Raw genomic sequence first — 22249 nt, 5'->3', positions numbered from 1 at the left:
CAGTGTTTTATATGATAAATAACTGATTGAAAATACAAAAATGGTGTGATAATTCCTGTACGGATATGTACAAAGGCTTGGTGTTTTGTACTGGACACGGAAGGGGAGGGGTTAGCGCTAGGCTAGCTAGTGTAGTGTGGCACAGAAGGAATTCACAGACAGGTGATGGATTCGTGAGCACGTTCACTGTACACTTGCTTTTCAGCTGGCGATGATCCTAAAGACGACTATGGGTAGACTTTAGTCTAGATAGTAGTGTTGTTGTGTGTTGCAGGCTCCCATTTCAGCGGCTTTCCTAGATTTGAATCCTTACCAACATTGGGTATGTCTGTTCTTAAGCAATTACATATATATATATATATATAGTTAATCGGAGAATATTAACAGGAGTAGTCGTAGGACGTCACAGAGGTGTGAGAATTTACAAGTTACTGTCTCACTTTTTATATTATTACAGGCCCCATGGGCCTCTTGTTATATTATTATTATTACAAGAGGTAGTTTAGATAGAAGTAAAATGATTTGAGCATGACCTAATCACGTTGTAACAGTCTGGGTTGATGTAGCTGTATCAATACTCTCACACACTAGTCAGTCGTCACGGTGCTCTGTACATAACTAAAGCATTCGGGTCTGAAATCAAAAATGTTTGGTGTAGACCACATCAACAGCTTATATAGGACACAGTCAAAAAATGTAAAGTCTAAAGTAGCAAATCACAATCAGATCTGACGGGTGATCTCAACGCTTGGTATTTTTTAGGTAGTGTGCTTCGGCACAACACATCTAGCAGTCCTCTGTGAGGACAGAATCATTCGGAACTCCTCGGGGAAGCCACTGTTGCATATTCCTATGACAATATCTGATGAGTTCAGAATGGGACAAAATAGTTTCACAAAAAAAAAATAATAATAATGATAAAACACACTTCATCCTTCGCGAAGTTCTTGTTTGCAATTTCATTATTTTTTCACTATTTTTGAGACTTAAAATGAAAATATTTTTGATTGGTTCTGGCATCATATTGTTCGTTGTTACTGGCAGTCTACCCCAAGTTATACGAAAGAGAAGATTAAAAATGCCTAGTGAAACCACAGCCTTTTCTAAATAACCAACATTCCTGAAAATAACATGTTTACCATCCAGAAATGCAGAAATACTAAAAAGTAAAACTGTCATTCTAGTTTTTGCCATTTTATATTGATATACTAATTGCTTTTCTCCTTTACTTCAATCCTTCGTGCAAAGTATAGGATGAGTGGCCTTGACTCTTTGATTTCAGCCAATCAAAACACATCTCTCATGTCTGTTTGGTAGTGGAAAATACAGAAAAAGATGGAGTGATTTAACAAGTAGTCAAAACAGTGATGAAAATGATGACACTCTGATATTATCAATTCAATAGCAAGCAACTCTTCGATGCCAAGGCAAAACAGATTCAGGCTAATTTTTTGATTGGTTGATTGAAAGGTCATTTGAACATGACCCCTTTCTGGCCATTGTCAGATTGTTATAATATAGTGTATAATGAAGATCTGTATTTTAATCAGATCGAGGAAATTGTTGGAAACGTTGAAATGGAACTGCTATCAGCCTTGTTTATGCCACATTGATTTTGTATTTTGAACTTTCCTATGAAAATGACAAAAGCTAAAAGTGTTCAGGGTCCTTTGAGTGATTGAATCCAAACCATATTAAATGGTATATGAACAGGATGATAAGCTTTAGAAAGATGAAGCAAGGAATAGATGTCATCCAGGACCACTATCCAAAACTTTTATTGGAAACCAGCACTCAAACAATGCTGATTGACAGATTATGTCAGGTTGAGGTGAAATATATACCTTGTAGTCTAAATGTGGATGATGATTATTAGGTTTGAAAAGGTAAAATTATACAACCACTTATATATAATTAACATTCTACTTAAAGTATGGCTACTATTAGAAGTTAGAACTAATAACTTGGGTTTAATTTTTAGTTTTTTTTTTTTTTAATTTTCAAAAACAATTAGGTATGATGATACAGGATTTGGCCTGCATTCATTTGACCATTTGGTTGATACAAACAAAAAAATTGTGTGCTCAAATCAAAATGAAACCATCAAAGAGAAATAACACAAAAAACAATATCAAATATGGAAGGAAATGGTACTCTAGTGTAAGTAAAATTGAAATGAAAAAGACGACTGAGAATTGAGCAGGAGTAAAGAATAGGGAGTGTTGGAGTAGTTCTAGGTGTCTAGATGCCTGGTGATGGATATAATTATACAAACCTACAGAACAGCCTGGAGCCACCTTTGGTCATGTGACTGATCACATGACTTGCCATGGATGAATGATATGTATTTCATGTTTGTTTGTAAAACCTTTGTTATATGCATGTTTGTTTGTTTGTTTTTGTTTTTTGTTTTGCCTGCTATGACCTTTTCTCTCCAACCTTGCCTTGTAGTGCTAGATCCAGAGTAGATGGATAAGGTGTAGCAACACTTTGGTTTTGTAGGGTTTTCTGTGTGAGAGTACAATTGTATCTCATATATAGTTTTGCAATATACATGTATAATGTAACTATATTTCTGCATTAATTTTTCAAGGTTACTTGGTTGGTTCTATTACTCCTTCTATGATACATTTAATGGAAAATGTTTATCCATCGAGATGAATTCAAACAACAAAAGTGGACTGATTCACAAATTGTCTAAGTACAATGTATAATAATAATAAAAAAAAATCATCGTTACCTTCATTCTGACAAAAGTCTTTCAATTTAATGCTTGATCTGCTTGGTTGTACAAGTTTATGCCATATGTATAACTGTTTGATGAGGAGTTATTTCCCTTACATATAACTTGTTTATGTGGAGTTATCTCCCTACATAAATATAACTTGTTCATATGGAGTTATCTCCCTTATATAGATGTTAATGAGGAGTTATCTCCCTTATATAATATAACTTGTTAGTGAGGAGTTATCTCCCTTACATATATAAGCAGTTGATATGAAGTTGTCTCCCTTATATTCAATGTGGAGTTACCTCCCTTTTGCAGAAGACCTGAGTGAGCTGTCCATTCAGACAGAAAACTTTGCCCAGAAACAGAAATCACCCTCAACAAATGGCTTCAGTTTTTCGCCGGACGGATTAACAAGTAGCAGCCGTTCCAGTAGCTACAGCAGCATTGTCAGTAATAACAGCTCGGAGGGTAATGGACAAACCAAACCAAAGGCAAATGAAAAACGTTTCCCCGCAGGTTTCGTGCCCTTCTGTGGTGAACCTGTTCTCCCAGGTATATACAGATGTGTTTAATTCAAAAGCAAGAATTAGGTGCTCTCCTGAGAGTTTTCAAATATAGTTGCATTTTAGTTTACCCAAATTTACTGTAAAATGAACCTAGAATAATAACCGAATGATGATGCTCTGTATTACATAGACATCCAAACATGTGTCATTTTTGTAATTCATTAAGCAATAGAAAGTCCTTATGTTTTCTCATAATAAGTTTTTGTTTCAGCTGCTATCGGTACCAAGGCCAAATCAGCCCCTGTTGGAGCAGGGAAATCCCGTAATGTGTGGAAAAACAGCCCGCCATCAACACCAGACATTGTGTAAGCTGGCCATTTCATTAAAACTCTCACCGAGTATAACTTTGTCCTATTGTCATGTTTTCTGCTATATTCATTTGACAGTTAATCGTAGAATATTGTTGAGTAACGATGATTCTGTAATGAACTGAATCAACAATCAACTTGATGTATAGGCTTCAGCCCCTGTAGTATTTGGTTTTCCGATGTAATTGTCAACATTGACACAAAGTGCCGATCTTGTTTTCCAGCAACAACAGTTTTGGTCTACAGACAATCCAGGAGACCCGATTGACCTCTGGTATGCCAGAATCGGGATCTGACCCATTCGCCCAACAAGACACTCCATTTGGAAATACAGGTACTGGTTTTATACAGAGAATGACTTTTTATGCCCCCGCCCTGAAATGAGTGGGAGAGGGCATATAATGTTACCCATTACCCATGTCCGTCACGTCCCATTACGTCCTGATGCAATGTAACTAGCTAATCTCATGAATTGCTGATGCGATCCTCACCAAACTGTTTCTGGGTGTCAAGTGGCAGTGGGGGCATTTATGTCTTACAGACATTTTCTAGTTCTTCCTTAATATACATTTATATAAGTCAAATGTCTAGTGTTTGATCTAACATAATTGATACATAGCATGATACTGTAAATTTGGATATTTTGGCTGTGGTTATTAGTCCCCTGCCGTTTGAAAAACGGGGGGGACTATAGGTTTACCCTCCGTCTGTCCGTCTGTCTGTCTGTCCGTCTGTCTGTCTGTCACGCAATAGTTGTCCGGACAACTCCTCCTAAAGTACTTCTCCGATTTTAATGAAACTTGGTATACATGATCAGTATAACATGTAGTTGTGCATCCCATATTTTTTTTTTCGAAAAACCAATTTTCAAAATGGCCGCCGACTTCTCATTGGTTGAGACTTGTCCGGACAACTCCTCCTCAAGTACTACTTCGATTTTAAAGAAATTTGGTATACATGATCAGTATAACATGTAGTTGTGCATCCCACATATTTTTTCTTCAAAAATTCATTTTTCAAAATGGCTGCCGACTTCTCATTGGTTGAGGCTTGTCCGGACAACTCCTCCTAAAGTACTACTCCGATTTTAACGAAATTTGGTATTCATGATCAGTATAACATGTAGTTGTGCATCCTACATTTTTTTCCGAAAAACCAATTTTCAAAATGGCCGCCAACTTCTCATTGGTTGAGACTTGTCCGGACAACTCCTCCTAAAGTACTAATCCGATTTTAACGAAACTTGGTATACATTATCAGTATCACTTGTAGTTGTGCATCCCAATTTTTCTTTTCGAAAAAAAACATTTTTCAAAATGGCCGCCGGCTTCTCATTGGTTGAGGCGTGTCCGGACAATCCTAAAGTACTACTCTGATTTTAACGAAACTTGGTATACGTGATCAGTACTAACACGTAGTTTAAAAAATGGGAAATAAATAGTTGCACTCCTGGGTCAGGCAGGGGACTTTGTATTGCTGTTGCAATACTATCCATCCTTGTTGCATTTTGTTGTTGTTTTTTGACGGAAAACCGCCAAAATTTTATAACACCAAAATATCGCTTTTTACAGTAACAGCTTTGAAAAGCTATGTTGCCATGAAAACATACAAAGACCTCTGATTGGTCAAAATTTAGATGAAAACAGGGTTAAAGGGGTTTTGAGGGATATGTTTGCCGTTGTAATGAAATTGAAGCTTCTGATTGGTAAAAATTTAGATGCCAAAAATTTGGATGTCCAATTTCTATGAAATTTAATGTTTAGACGTATTAGGACTTGTAGAACAATATTATGGTAGAACAATATTATGGTGGCTATAAGCTTAAATAGCGACTATCGGAGTAGTTTGGGGGACTATTTTCACTCACTCACTATTTTACACTGTTCCTATCCCTCTATTTGTAGTGTTCCCAGACACACCACTGTACAACTACAGTCCCACTGGCACCACAAGCGGGGGCATCAGCCCCACGACCCCCACCACGCCAACATCCATTGCCGCCAGCAATGCTGCACCAGGATTCGACCAGCCGCAGACCATGATGCAGAAACTGATGGCCGACCGACGTCGTCGCGTCAAGGAGCACCAGATCAGATTCATGAAGGGTGAATATTATTACACCTGGCTCAAGTGTTGGCCGTGGCTTTGAGAATAAAAGATAAACAACAAAAATTGGTGTCCTAGGTTCGCTTATAACTTGAAAAGTGATGTTAAGCCTAATCAATCAATCAATCTTCAACCTCAAAATTTTTATTTCTAAATGTTTATTTTTGATTTTATAACCAAAACTGTGCATCAAGATTCACTGAATTAAAGAAGAAAAACATCTATGCATATCTTTTGCTGGAAACGTAATTTGTGGAAATAGGGAAAATGTAAATTTGTCAGAATAGGGAAAAAGTAATTTGTTTGAATAGGAAATATTGATTATGACCTTTACAAATTTTTGAAATGTGACTTAAAAGATTACTTTGATTGTGATAAACTGGTGTTTGTAAATATAAAGATTATTTAAAATATGGAGTTTTATTCGTAATAATAAATGTATTTATTATAGGACAAGAATGGCCTGGATTTGACTACCCCGCCGTGAGGAGCGAGAGCCTGTGGGACTCGGAATACCATTCCATGGAGAACAGGAATCAATGGTCGACCACTACCGACTCCCCACCAACCTCTTCTGTACGTACCCTAGCTACATAACAGACACACACCTGTTGTTTACATATACCGTTAATCTGTTGTTTACATTTACCGTTAATGTACTATTACACATATATGTACCCGGTCTTAAATTATATATAGTGAATTCCCCAATTCAGGAAATAAATTTATAAAGTACAGGAATTTTTCATTCATTTAAAATTACTTTATTTATAAATTCACAAATGTGATCAGACATGTTAAAGAAATATCTTCTCCCTGAAAAATATTTACAAACTTTTTGGATTTGTTGCATGAATCGTAATTTCATTTCAACATTTGCCAAAAATCTCCATAACTTCTTATCGATGGAAAAACAGTTGATGTAATTGAACAATTAAAAACTGATTTAGATGAATTAATAGTTATGAGTGACTGAGACTTGATGCCTTATAAGGAGTGTGACCTTTAACCCTGGAATATTTGCACTGCTGTTGTTTGTAGAGTGGAGGACTCTGGAGCACGCTTACCAACAGTGCTAACTCTGGTTGGAACTCTCTCATGTCCTTCACCTCCGGCTGGGGTGGCAACACACCAGCCTCCACCTCCACCGATACCATGACTACAGAGAGCTTCAGTGGAAACGATGGCAATCATTCTCCAACCCAAAACGGTTCACCGGTAAGTTTGTCTGCGCTAGCTAATATATTTAAGTTTCCTTGTTCCGCTGGAATTAACGACCACCCCCCCCCCCCCCCCCCCCAACAGTTCCCCACGTAAGTTTGACTCCACTAGATTTCTTGACTTCAAAATTCCCTATATTTAACGACCCCCCCCAAACAATTCACTGTTTAGTTTGACTGCACTAGTTGACCCCTTGACTTTACCAAACACTTCACTTGGCTTGGCTGTATTAAATTTTGTCACATTGTGTCCCTAACACCAGGCGGTTTGACAGTGCTAGTTGACCCCTAACAGTTTCAATCTTTTGCCATGCTCTTGTTTTGTTTATAAACTGCAGTGAGTACTGCTGAGGAATTCTGAATCTTAGAAATTCTTGTAATTATTGGGATAACACATTAATGAATAATATTTTCGTTCAATTTTGTTAAGTTTGAAAGTTTCCTTTCAGAAGTTTCATTAAATGAGTTCTATAGAATTTCTATTTCACTAATATTTTTTTTCTTGCAGGAAAATGTGGGAACATTCAACCCATTCAACTCGATGGCCAACATTTGGGGACCAAATGCTCCCAACACCAGCAGTGGATGGAACTATCCCCCACCGCCGACAGGAGATAACATGAACTTCCCCCCTCCAACCCTGGAGGGACGGGGCATGCCTCTACCCGCCGGCGAGGCCAGGAGTTTCTCTGCACCAGCAGGTGACACCAAAGATCGACAGATTCAGTAGACAGTTTGAGAGCACGAGCAGCCTTCTAGTTACCTCCCCTTAATCCCTTTTCAGTATTGCTTTTACACGCAGATGTAGGACATATTTTTGAATTTTTAATTGATTTTCAGGTTTTTGTTTTCTTTTATTAATTTTCTCTAGTTGTACACAATAGATTAATCGTGATACTTAAGTTTGTGGTCTGTGTGAAATTTTGATCATGTAATTGACGATACATTTAGATTGAATTGATTATGATGTCATAGAATATATCACAAAGATGTTGATCAGTTCCGTTGTATACGAGAGTAAAATACAATTGACAAGCAAAATGGGTTATACATTTCCAGAAATTGATATTTTACTGCTGAATAACATAGCTTTATGAATATTCATAATTCCATATTTTCCTGATGAATCAACATAGCTTGATGAATATTCATAATTCAATATTTTCCTGATGAATAAACATAACTTGATGAATATTCATAATTTGAAATTTTACTGATGAATAAACATAGTGTGATGAATATTCATAATTTGATATTTTACTGATGAATAAACATACCTTTATGAATATTCATCACCATATTATATACTGTAGTGTAATTTGCTGTGTTGGTAGGCTTGAACATGGAATGTTTGATTTTTAATGACGCATTACTTTTACAATGTTTTATAAAGTTTCGATCGTTTTATAACTTTAGATGTGAGCAATCTGTGTTTGTCATTTGTTTTGTGTCTCCTTGTTCAATTAGTGATGAGGAAATATCTACGAGGATTTGTTGATCATGTATATAAAATCTGGCCATACCCCATATAATGCCAGCGCTAATCTTTTTAAAACGTTTCCCCTTGTCTTTAAGCCTCTGTGATAGTATTCCAAGGTTGCTCGTGTTCTATGACTTTGTCATGACTGTCAACGTCGCAGCGTCGTCACGGAAACTGTGGCCACATTTTTGTTGGTGTTGTAACTGTATTTTTAATAGATGATTGTGCAAACAAGTCGGCTGGAATTCTTATTGTAGAATTAACCTCGAGTGTAAAATACAATTTCATTAAGATTAAAAATTCACATCTGCATTGTCTAACGAATTCCCAAGGTTATCATGTAGCAGGAGAAACAGAACTATCTTGTTAAAAAGAGTTTCATACTCATAAGTGTATATTTTGATAAATCTAGAGGTAAAATCAAAATGTATCGGTGATGAAACAGATTTTCTCTTGGTTGACTTCTACATCAAGAATTCCTATGGCCTAGAACATTATATAATATGTTACCTCAAGGAAAATGGACTTTACAATACCACCAACTGACCTGGAGTTACAGGATCACAAGTCTGAAGTCATCCTGTCGAAGGATGGCCGACACTTTGGATGGTCAGTGACGGTCAGTAGTGATGGTATACCCAGACTGGACAATTATAACTGGACTTGACTTTTAATCCTGATGACACACTTCCATCGTGTCAGTGGAGGGCTAGTACTCAGGGCATTTGTTTTGCTCATTTATTCCGAAACTTCTTCTCTCGGAAACAGGAAAGTGTTTATGAATACAGGCTGTATTTACAGGCTGTATCTTCATTGGATCTTCTAAACCGAAGAAACAGTAATTAGCAGATGATGTTTCTTCTCTCACTAAGGTCCATCGAAATGATCCAGGTGTAGAATCTGTTGGAAGATGCTGTCTTGTATGTAAATTGGAGGTCAGACTTACACCATTTTGATAGATATATATCTATTTTGATATGGCATGGACAATATTCCTGTACTGAAATATTTTGCATTTGGATGTAAAACTACAAGTTAGCATGGTGAAGTCGGACCAACCAACACATGAATAATTTTATTAAGAAGAGATATAATTCTTTGTCGATGAACAGTCCTCCACTAATTAGCATATTTAATTAAGGCCAGGTAAATCCTCCACACCTGTGGTCTGTGAGATTTACTACAACAAAATGTGACTTACCCTTACGTAGACCCGACACTACCCAAGCAATACATCCTTCGAAGGTTCTCGTGATGATTTAGCCTCTTCTATAAGAAATCCATTGTTATTGTTATGTTTGATAATTTCTCGTTGTCCTCTGTAAGCACAGGGCCAAATCGTCACAACAACCTCTGAAGTGTATTTCTAGGACATTTCCCGTTGTGCGGTGTCACCCTCCCGGCTGTCTTACAATCCTCTGTTGTTCATCATTGACAATTTGATTTGTACGCTAGCTCGAGTTTTCTCTGGTCCTGGTGTAGCCAGGACCAGAGAAAACTCGGGCTTTCAGTACACTATCTGTCAATCTTTTGTCTCGTTACCCAGAGTGAAGTTTGTGGGTTTGTTACTAGCAATATATATCGTAATATTTAATAGCGCTTATATTTTATATTTTACATTGGAGAATTTACACATATAGATGAAAATCTGCTAAGTATAACTCCGCTTCAGTACAGTTTCACCACTGTTTTTGTTTATTTATTGATATTTTGCTGCTATTACAGAGGTAATAGTTCAAATTATTTTATGAATATTATAGATTATTAGCTTTTTGATTTGACCAATTAACAGGTGTGTTGTAACGAGAATGTAGTTCAGGACTTGCCCTGTAGTGACTATTCAGCACAAGGCATTTTCATGTAACATTACAAACGAAGTGAAAATAAGAATTTTTCAATTCTTGAAAGACGGAGGATTGTAAGATAGGGTTATGATGGTGAATATGCCATGATTATAACACAATTTTGACAACACTAGTATGTGATTTCATCTTTGGAATTTTATAATCCGAAGAATGTAGGTCCATAATCTAGGAACTTTTCCCACCCAACTATATATACATATATATATATATATATATATAGGTAATTTTTGCTGTTTTTTTCTGGTTTTCCCCCCTCTAAAATGATATTGAGTAACATATTTTTTCACAATATCAAAATGATATAGTTTAAGTACAAATGCCCGATCATCCCATTTTATCCATTTTATCCTCTTCATCCATTCCGCAGTTATCCCATTCTTTTTTATCTATGCTGTTTCTATCTCGATAACTCTCCATCGCTTGTTTCTATTCCCACCTTTCCCTGGAGTTATCTTTCCCTTTCTGTTGCCTTCGGATTTTCTCGTGGGTCGTGTGACTAACCTTTTTTTTCCTGTTTTTCTGTGCTTTGAATTTTTCTAATCTACCTGGTCGGAATATTTAACCAAATTTTAAAAATTATTGATTATCGAGTCACAATGTTAAACTGTACATGTTTTAGTGATCAGATTTAATACAAGTCCAAGGATTGGATCTGTAGCACCTCAAAAATATCGGAGGTTTTAATAAATTTGCATTTTATGCAATATATAGTTTTATAAGTCTCTTAGATTTATATAGCAGGAACTATTTTCTGTTTGTGTAAGTAAGACATACAGTTATTTTCCTTTAGTATAAATACTGGTTAGGAAGACCTTGCCCATTATATTTTGAGTCACATTTTGTTGTCCAGATGCTTTTCGTTGTATTTTGCCCGAATTGAGACTTAATGTTTATGGATTGATGCCTCGCTATGTCGCCGGCCAGTATCCTGGTCGGACGGTGTCTGGAAGAACTCTGTACGGGGTTCGTACCGAATACTTAATATTTCTGTGGAGAATCTACGATATATCATACACAGTAACATTCTAGCTTCCACATTGTAAGCAAACAAACTTTTCAAACTTTAAAAATAAAAAGACTTGAATAAAAAATGTTTTTACTGCACTTTGTTGTTCTTGTTGTTTACAAGTAAATACCTGTTGTTTTCGTTGTTTATAAGTAAACGCCTCTTTTATCAGAATATTTTTGGAGAATTTTTATTTTTCTGTTTACAGGGAAAGTCATTATATGTAGAGTATGTTGTTACCTGTATTTATGAAATCACTTGGAAAATTCCTCCAAACATGATTAAGGTCTCGCACAACTAATTCAGCCGATCAGCTGGTGTTTCACCTGAACCAAGTCCTTTAAGAAAATGTGTTTCTTAGGTTTGTAGCTATTTCCTGAGTAATAGCACATTGAAATGGGTACTTTCTATATACGAGAATAAAGAGTAGGGTCTTGAGATTTTGAAAATCAAAAATATACACTCCTGGAATAAATAGAAAGACGTAGGATTCCAGGTGTAAAAAGGCGGGAATTCCCCAGTCCACTGTAAATATCAGGGTTACTGTCTTCCAAATACTTGTGTGCCCTTATATGCTATTAAACCTATCAAATAACATCATTTTTCTGGTAGGGAAATCTTCAAACTTTAATTTGATATAAATTTCACAACATTTGAACTTCAAATGAGAGTGGATGGAGTCATTGGTAGCAACATATAGTGAAATAATTACCTGTGCGAGACCTTAATATTGATTGAGAGTTATGTCCCTTTAACCATATTGGGAACCGACATCTGAAACTTAAGTTATAAATACCATTTTGCCAGTTGCGGGTTCTTGGAAAACTAATGGGAATCAATGGTTATCTCCCTTGTACTGGTTATGTACTTGGCAACATCAGGAGAGGGCCTCGATAAGTTTTAGAACTTGTGCCCCAATCCTATTTGTCATTATGAACCAATCAAAGGCAAAATATGAAATGTTCATGTGGGATTGACTTCATCTTGGACCTCTTGGTCCAAATGTTTATAAAATAAAATTTTTGAATGTTCTAAATTTTTTTGGAAGTTCAACATTGTTATTATCATCTGGCTAACTTGTACAGTTCAGAATATGTCGTGTTATAAGCACATGCATTTTACTTTAATCTGATTACTACCCTTCAAATTTCAATATCTTGTACGGGGCATAACTTTTCGACAATTGAAAATCTCTTAATGAAACTTTTTAAAACCACAACTTTCCTTTAGAAAGTGGAGACTGCTCATAACCCCAATGTTCTGAAGATCACGGTTGAATAGAAATGTTCGGACAATTTTTAGACTCGAGTTCATGACCTATATATATATATGCTGTCTTTAGTGCCAGGATACATACAACCTACTGTAAATGTGGAAATTTATGCGAAGGGGAAATTTACGCCAATTACGGGCAGTCCTTTTAAACATGAAAATTCCCCCACGCATATAATTTTGATATCAATTTTTGTCATCTTGAACTACAAGCAAAGGTGGATTGATCACGAAAATTACTCCAAAGCGTATAGGAAATGGCGAAATTAACCTCGCACGAAAAGAACCATGTTTACAGTACACTATAGATGATATTTGTACCCAAAGGTATTCCATGTTAAATGTTCCATACATTGTCATTAGGAAACAGCTTCTATGAATTCAAAACATATCTAGTATTTCTGTATCCAGGAATTTAGACCCTCTGCTCCTTAAGACAATTTTGATTAAAATCTGTACATGTTTAACTCTACTTTACCCAACTTTTTCCTCGTGAACATTTAAACAATAAACACCTATACCATGGCCCTTAACCCTGGGATGCTACAACCAAAATTTTGTCAATATATGTTTAGGCGTTCTGGAGGAGTAGCATTTTAAATCTGATAGATACATTGTACCATGATACGAGGTTACTCACTAAAGCAACCTTTGACGGCCAATATTGGTCACATGATCTGCTATGAAGGACAAACAACAGACAATTCCATTAGACTCTATGTACTTTTATTATTGAGAACAATGATTGTTCCAGACCATTATTGGTCAACAATGGCTGACTTGTCTCTCGTCACCATGGAAACTATTTCATTCGCTTTCAGTTATTCCTTAAAAGCAGCAAAAAAATTTAACAATTTGGCGATATTTCTCACCCACACATTTTGCCAAAATAAAACTTGGCAGCTACATTCGGAGGGTTCCACGGTAGCATCGTCATACTTCCATCAGCTTTATTCTACTTCACATAATGACACGTACAAAAAAAATTTTTGAGCAATCTCTGTCACACTATTATCAACAAACACTTGCACAACATCACGCCAACAATATAACAATCTACTTGTTACCATGGTAACAATATCTAACAAAATGCTTCACTAGCACATCAAACAAAACATTCAATAATAAAACGTTTATCAGACTGGGATGTTATGTTATGAGATTATTGCACTTTGACATTTGACCCTGTGACCTTGCAGGGGATGAATATATATGACCTGTAATATTTCAGTGGGATGAATTTGTGACTTTATGTAGGAATGGTTAAAACAGTTTGTACGTGGGATATTGAAAAAAAAAAATCATCATTTTACTGGTAATTTCAAAGTTAATTGATTATTTCCTAACTGTTTCATTAACATATTTATCTTCCATTTTATTCAATTTTTCCAAGTATGTAAACAACATATCCTCATACTTTCTTAATTAAGCTCCAGTGATATTGAAATCTTTATAATCAAGAGGATTTTTTTTTTTTTTTTTTTTTTACATTTTTAAAAACAAAAAACAATTCTTTCAGTAATTCGAATAAAACAGGTTATTAAAAGAAACAAAAAAAACACAGGTAACAATGCAAATACCATTCACACTATCCCTACAAACCACGGGTTATATTTCACACCAAAACATATATGCTTCTGTAAAAATTTACCACATTCATAAAATCAATTGCTACCTGATATTTACATATGTACAACAGCTCCCCTTGCAAGGGGAGATAACTGTTTACTGATATATATATATACAACATGGATCTGATACATTTGATGAAATACTGCTTTAATAAGTTAATGATAAATACTAAAGACATACGTTATATACAGCACTTAACAGTAATACAGGGGCGAATAACTCTAGAACAAAATCGGGATTAAAAATAACTGAAAAATGAATTAAAATGAATTAAAATGAATTAAAAGTTAAGCCAAGCTTGAACGAAAATAAGGGCAGAGATGTTGGAATAAAAATAAATCTTGTACCTTTTTATAAAGAAAAATTTAAAGGAATATAATAATGAGAGGAAAACTGGAAAATCAAGGTTATGTGAGTGTTTGTTTTTGAAACGAGGAGTTAACACAGGTTGTAGGAAAACATTTCTGTACACTTTGTGGACATAGCACCATCTTTCCATGACTCAAACATAAAGGTAACTGAAATAACACCAAAATAATTTACAAAAAAGCACTGAACAGCATAGATTTGTACAGCAGAACAAATCTCAACACGACCTTGAAAAATAAGTATATTGCTTAATGTACAGTGTACTCACTGAACTCTCTGTAACAAAATTTGGCAATCAACTGAGGAAGTGAGAATTATCATTGATTGAATCACAATAAAATCATCGTGTAATATCAATTTCACGCAAATTTATTATCAACATGATTTTTTTTATTAAGCTCAACTCTTGTTATTCTTGAACAGATATATTTTTCTGCAACATTTTGATTTTTCAATAAATTATATTAATTTCATTTATGAAATTTCAATAAATTATATTAATTTCATTTTTGAAATTAAAATTTCTTAATTTCAAACTGATAACAATTTGATGATTTAATTTCATTTTTGAAATTAAAATTTCTTAATTTCAAACTGATAACAAATTGATGATTGATTATAATTGAATTCACCGTAACGTAAACACAATGTCTGTATACGTGTATAGTTTGTACTTGAATCACAGACTACTTCTGGCAAGACGCTGATGGAAGGAAATTCAAATTACACCAGGTTTAACCTCGGCTCACATCAAGGAAGCATGCCATCACAAGAAAAACCAAAACAACATTTCGGTAAAAAATATGTACAAAAATAGACCTAAATAAACAAACAAATAAACAATTTATAACGGGTAACGTATTGCTTGGTCTAGTACAGATATTTATTGCAGATTTCCGGAAGACCACAGTACGACGCAGGTCTATTGCTTATAATGAACTCACTCAAGTTTGTTTGTCTGGGTCACAAAACCTCTTGGCATGTTGTCGAGACTTTTCAACCCATTAAATCAAAACTCAACAGTGCATATATTTAGCTAGCACGTGTGTGACAGTGAGTTTTTTTTGTATTTCTAACAAATATTCTGTCTACAATACTCCTAAAATGTTTTTAGTTTATTCCGATTTTTATACTAAAAGACAATTTTACATTAAGGACTATTATTTTGTCTACCTGGCCAGTTACGATGTTTATATACTGTCTAAAATGTCTGTGTATATAAGGATATCCGCCAGGAAGTGACCCGGACAACCTCTAATGTCCCTCCGTCAATTTCCCGTTTGGTTAGCATTGACGTTTACACCAGATCAAATATTTTCAAATTTCAACATAAGCTGGCTATGAAAATCCAGAAAAATTTTTTTTTTTCGTTTTCAGAAATTATTGTTTAAAGTTTCACATGGACTGTGTATAAAATTAATAACATAAACTTTTGCTATGTATGCATCACATCAGCTTTCACTAGATTATTTCTCGGTTTGAACATACTCTGGTACTCAACAAATCATTCGAAAAATTTAAATAAAAATTATCTTAAATATTTCTTTTCTAAGAAAAATGATTTTTTTCAAGGATTCATTCAGAGAAACATGACCTTGTAAATTCTAATTAAATGTGACATGTTAATCTAACAAGGCTTTGTTATGGCCAGGCTCTTTACTTCCGGTGGACTCAGTGATACTTGGTTCCACTCCAGTGATTTGTCAGCTTAACCTACATTGTAGGGGCATACTTCAATAGTTTTGTTTTCAGTTTAATCGAAAACTTTAGGTTCATGATTCAGTAAAAAGACAAATGCACCAGTTCACTGAAAAATTAATCATATTTTTTTTCAAAAAAATTTTGTAGAAGAAATTTTCAAATACAAAAGAACCATTCTGAAAGAACACTGGAGCTTTTGAATGAAGATGAATGAACTATTTATCACGACTCTTAGGCCAACCGCAACTGCATGTGTGTTTCTGTGCTGACTCTCACACAGGCTATTTCAACACTCACAATTGCATAAGCCTGTAGTTAACAATCATTGACATTTTGGCAGTGAAAACAAATTAGTTAGGTCATGTGATTTCCTTTGTAGAAGGATGAGCATGAATACTGTCTCGATGATCTGGTAATGTACACACTCTGTCTCGCTTGAACCTCGCTTGAACGGTTGTCAGTCACACACAAGAGGCAGGGCTTAGCAACCGACTATACTGTCAATCATTTGTACTTTGGGTTGCAATGAGCAATCTTCTGCAATCTAAGTCAAAGAGGGGGCGGGGTTTTGCACCCTGCACACTGCCAATCATACATTGGGGGGGCGGGGCTTAGCTCCCTATTGTCAATCACACCTTTAGGGGCAGGGCCTCACAGCCTGATCAGTACTAGTTATGTAGTGGACATACACTTGCCATGAGGTCAAGGCCGCCCACATCTCTATATATATAATACAGAGATCCTTGTTTGAACTGTTGCCTAGCAACACAGAAGTTCTGCACACAAACTCAGCCTCACTTTCAGTGTGTACTGGCCATAATTGATCCTCCAAATAACTGACCACTAGATTCGTCAATAACCAAGAATTTTTGGGATAAAATCCAGGCGATCAGTATCTTCAATAACAGATTTTCATCTGTGATCACGGCTGTATGAACTGAACCAGCAGTTCAACATGCGGCAGTCGTGGGATTATTGCTGGTGGACATGGTTGGCATGAAATGTTGGATCATTTCCAAGGATAATAAAACCTACTCGAAGTAAATCCTAAAACAGAAAAAAAAACAACAATTCTTAGCCAAGGTGTTGAGATAGATATCATATTTACATCAGAATATATTGCGAATTTGTTCAAAATACAAAACATGAAAACACTATTTTGTAGTAATTCATAAAATCTTGTATCAGGTGTCAAGTGAAAAAGACATTTGCGATTATTTTTCAATTTCAAACAATTTTATTGACAAAAATACAATTGTCAAAGGGATTAGACATCAGGCATTGCCTATATAAGTCTTCTCCGCGTTTATTATAGTCTAATACAATTAATTATACAGCAACTGACTGATTGTAATTGATCAATTTATGATATATTTCCAATTGTTTCTAAATAAAGTCAGTAAGAGTCTTATTTTGTTAATTTAGAAAGCTGAATTTTTTCTTTGACTTTGAATATAATTTTGGGAAATTTGTGCAGTTGTCTCCCTTACCTCAATGTCTCTTCATGTGCAGGGCGAGATGATCCGATCGTGAAAAGGCCCTATCGCAGACGTTACACTTGAATGGTTTTGCACCAGTGTGTTTTCGGTAGTGCCTGGTGAGTTCATCAGAGCGTGCAAACCGCCAGGTGCACCCTTCCCAATTACAGACGTATGGTTTTTCTCCTATCAACATCAAACAGTCAAATACATTTCCGTTACAACAAGGTAAGCAGATACAGGTAATACATCTCCCCTCCCGTCCACGGTCACCTCCCAACTCTCCTTCCCAGCCCTAGGCAGTGTCATTAAACAGATGTACACTCCTTTCACTTGTCACCTGATGATTAAATCTTATCATTTCTCAGAGAAAATAAATATTTGAATGTACATGTAGTTTTTTTTTTTTTTTATAACATTTTCCTACATGGACAAAGATCATTTCCATCGGATAGTCTTTTTGAAATCTGTTACAGATGACAATCTAAGCTAAATATTGTTTAGATTTAGAAAATGATCATAAAGAACACAACTTTGTTGTGAAAAACCCAAAGACAATCAAAATTTAATTGAAATGATCATTTCCATCGGATAGTCTTGGAAATCTGTGTTACAGATGAAAATCTAAGCTGAATATTGTTTAGATTTAGAAAATGATCATAAAAAACAACTTTGTTGTGAAGAACCCAAAGACAATTAAGATTCAATTAAAATGATTCCTTTTATAAATCCCAATGAGTGTATTACAAGGCTGTTACCTGTATGTGTTCGTCTGTGAGCCTTCAGGTGAGAACTTTTTGTATACACTTTATTACAGCCCTCAAAATCACAGCGATGTACCCGCCTCTTCTTTTCGCGTTCCAGGAAAGGATCTATCCCAGCAGGCACCGGTGAGATGGAGTAGGGGGCACTGACAGGCAAAGGTGGACTTGCAGTATGTGGTAGTGCGTGTTCCAAACTCTTAAATTTACTGAAAAAACAACACAATTTTACCAGTATATTTCATGTGACATTATTACTGTAGAACTTAACTAATCCAATTTTATCAGTAGAAATGAGCCTCAGAAGTCATGAAATTTCAATTTTATTGATTGTTGGTATATCTTTTCAGAACAACAGAAATATGATGTGTTTATGTGATGTGAAAAGAGTTACTTACTCGGAGGCCTCCTTGATTCGCCGTAAGGACAGAAGGGCAGCTGACCCGATCTTGTTGACTGCTTCCAGCGTGACATTTGGGTGATCATCCACATCTGCAAACATACAAAGAGATGAAAATTTAATAGTAATTTAATTTAATAGTATAATTTGATAGTAATAATTAAAAAAAAAAAAAATATTCAGGAATTTTTCAGTGAATCATTTCTGATAAATTTCTGCCCTTTAAAACAGCTAAAATGATGATTGTATCTGTGAGTCTGCAAAAGAAGAGTCTTAGTTTTTCTCAATTGATGAAATGGAAGTTAACTGCCCAGTGTGCAATACTTCCCAGTAGATGTATCCACCTATTTATACAGCTGGGTATACATGTACCCACATTACAATAATATGTACTGTACATCTGTCAAAACACCCATTCTTGCCTAACTACAAGCTATCATACAGTTCTTTTCTCTCAGTTATGTACATGTATACAAAAAAAAAATTAGCCCATCAGTTTTCATTACATGTACTCCATGGAATAAAAACTAAACATATTCAAGAGAATGATTTTTTTCCCCCATGATTTTTTTTTTCATGATTTGAAAAACAAAGAGACCCAGAGGAATCTGAGTGCCTACCACTAAATTATCTTTATTGGTGCTATGTCAGACTGATCTTTTCTATACTTTTCCAACCTTCCCTAATTTGTCTTAATACATATAAGAAGAATCAACTTTCATGTATATAAAATCTAAGAAAGGTCTAAGAAGAACTTTCTGAGAAATAGCAAATATGAAATGTCAGCTATCAAAATCCATGATGGCTGCGCGCTTGTTGGCCAGTTTTTGTTTCCTTGATCAGTCTCAACAGAAAACCTACATTTGAAAAACTAAGAAAGTTCCACCATGAAAGAACTTTCAGAGAAATAATAATTAGAACTTAAAATGTCATATTGTATTATTCCAGAATTTCTCAAGAAATAGCGATTTCAAGTGGTAAAATCCAACATGGCCGCCTTTAACAAACTTAAACTGTCAAAATCCAAGACGACTGCCTGTCAGCCGGTTTTCCAGATCAGACTCAAAATTGAATGCACACAAGTAAGTACCTTTGGGAACCTACATACGACATTTGAGAAATATTCTAACAATGCCTCTAAAGAAATAACGATCACAAGAATTATTTACGGACAGACAGAAAGATGGACCACGATTATGGACAAAGGACAATTGGAATAGTCCATCATCATCATCAGGGATTACCCGTAGGGTCATGAGAATAAATTGAAGTAATTTTTTAAACAAAGAGATTCTGATTTCACTGCTGTCAACAAAGCCGTATCGCAATCCCGGAGAGACACCACAAAACCACATGTTCCCACATGTCACAAGGAAGTGCTGTAAACGCGTTTTAAGGACATACTTCATTCAACATTAAAACACTTCAAATTACGAATCCCGATCTAACTACGTATCAGTTAATGGATGAAAACTTGTTATGACAAGAGTTAGAGTCGAAAATCTCATAATGCCTACAGAAATATTAAATCAAGATATGAACAGATTTGGCATATTATCACAGCCTTTTAAACGTGTCGCTAAAGATCACACTTGGATGAGAACTCGACAGCTGTGTGTAGTATTTGGCTGAGGTATAAAAGGTCAAAATTTATTTTTTCCCATTTTTTTTTAAACTGGTGTAAACAAAATGAGAAACAATACGGTTCACACACACCTGATGAATCATCCATTTTATTTTACATCCGTTTTTTTTTATCTCCCAAGATTTTTAGATACAGGAGAGTAAATTGCAACCTTTCATGGCCGTTGTAAAGAAAGATTTGATGTTGGGAGAGAACGGATGCTGATTGATAGATAGAGAATGATTTTAACATTACTCAGAGAGTTCAAGGTCGATTTGTTTTGTTATGGAGTGGTGGCATCGTTGGAACAGAGAAACACTGTCTCGTATATATACAGGTGTGTCTGTACAGAGAGACACTGACTCGTATATATACAGGTGTGTCTGTACAGAGAGACACTGCCTCGTATATATATATACAGGTGTGTCTGTACAGAGAGACACTGCCTCGTATATATATATACAGGTGTGTCTGTACAGAGAGACACTGACTCGTATATATATACAGGTGTGTCTGTACAGAGAGACACTGACTCGTGTATATATATACAGGTGTGTCTGTACAGAGAGACACTGCCTCGTATATATATATACAGGTGTGTCTGTACAGGGAGACACTGCCTCGTATATATATACAGGTGTGTCTGTACAGAGAGACACTGCCTCGTATATATATACAGGTGTGTCTGTACAGAGACACTGCCTCGTATATATACAGGTGTGTGTACAGAGAGACACTGCCTCGTATATATATACAGGTGTGTGTGTACAGAGAGACACTGACTCGTATATATATATACAGGTGTGTCTGTACAGAGAGACACTGACTCGTGTATATATATACAGGTGTGTCTGTACAGAGAGACACTGCCTCGTATATATATACAGGTGTGTCTGTACAGAGAGACACTGACTCGTATATATATATACAGGTGTGTCTGTACAGAGAGACACTGCCTCGTATATATATACAGGTGTGTCTGTACAGGGAGACACTGCCTCGTATATATATACAGGTGTGTGTGTACAGAGAGACACTGCCTTGTATATATATACAGGTGTGTCTGTACAGAGACACACTGCCTCGTATATATATACAGGTGTGTCTGTACAGAGACACTGCCTCGTATTATACAGGTGTGTCTGTACAGAGAGACACTGCCTCGTATTATACAGGTGTGTGTAGACACACTGCCTCATATATACAGGTGTGTGTGTACAGAGACACACTGCCTCCTATTATACAGTTGTGTGTACAGAGACACTGCCTCGTGTATATATATACAGGTGTGTCAGTACAGAGAGACACTGCCTCGTATATATATACAGGTGTGTCTGTACAGGGAGACACTGCCTCGTATATATACAGGTGTGTGTGTACAGAGAGACACTGCCTTGTATATATATACAGGTGTGTCTGTACAGAGACACTGCCTCGTATATATATACAGGTGTCTGTACAGAGAGACACTGCCTCGTATATATAAACAGGTGTGTCTGTACAGAGAGACACTGCCTCGTATATATATACAGGTGTGTCTGTACAGAGAGACACTGCCTCGTATATATATACAGGTGTGTCTGTACAGAGAGACACTGCCTCGTATATATATACAGGTGTGTCTGTACAGAGAGACACTGCCTCGTATATATATATACAGGTGTGTCTGTATAGAGAGACACTGCCTCGTATATATATACAGGTGTGTGTGTACAGAAACACTGCCTCGT

The 22249-nt window shown here is 35.8% G+C and overlaps 2 protein-coding genes across 12 annotated transcripts in view; one reads left to right on the top strand and one right to left on the bottom strand.

Annotated features, from left to right (window-relative positions):
- The window catches only part of LOC117329746 (transmembrane protein 131-like), a 60891-nt gene extending 49511 nt beyond the window's left edge, over positions 1-11380 (top strand). For 2 of the 3 annotated variants that reach the window (XM_033887868.1, XM_033887866.1), the window contains 7 exons: positions 3047-3283; positions 3509-3602; positions 3830-3939; positions 5510-5710; positions 6163-6287; positions 6753-6929; positions 7440-11380. In XM_033887868.1, the coding sequence (XP_033743759.1) occupies positions 3047-3283; positions 3509-3602; positions 3830-3939; positions 5510-5710; positions 6163-6287; positions 6753-6929; positions 7440-7661 (1166 nt within the window). In that variant the 3' untranslated portion in view covers positions 7662-11380. Of the gene's footprint in view, positions 1-274; positions 323-3046; positions 3284-3508; positions 3603-3829; positions 3940-5509; positions 5711-6162; positions 6288-6752; positions 6930-7439 lie in introns of all 3 variants that reach the window. The other variant, XM_033887867.1, reaches the window with a different exon arrangement.
- A 1883-nt stretch (positions 11381-13263) lies between these two features.
- The window catches only part of LOC117329745 (Krueppel-like factor 3), a 65920-nt gene continuing 56934 nt past the window's right edge, over positions 13264-22249 (bottom strand). For all 9 annotated transcript variants that reach the window (XM_033887857.1, XM_033887858.1, XM_033887862.1 and 6 more), the window contains 4 exons: positions 18894-18987; positions 18493-18704; positions 17747-17920; positions 13264-17303 (listed from right to left, as the gene is read on the bottom strand). In XM_033887857.1, the coding sequence (XP_033743748.1) occupies positions 17748-17920; positions 18493-18704; positions 18894-18987 (479 nt within the window). In that variant the 3' untranslated portion in view covers positions 13264-17303; position 17747. The remainder of the gene's footprint in view (positions 17304-17746; positions 17921-18492; positions 18705-18893; positions 18988-22249) is intronic.

This window comes from Pecten maximus, chromosome 6, assembly GCF_902652985.1.
Source record: "Pecten maximus chromosome 6, xPecMax1.1, whole genome shotgun sequence".
NCBI classification, from domain to species: Eukaryota; Metazoa; Mollusca; class Bivalvia; order Pectinida; family Pectinidae; genus Pecten; species Pecten maximus.
The sequence above is the reverse complement of the archived record's forward strand: the minus strand, read 5'-3'. Positions and strand labels throughout refer to the sequence as shown.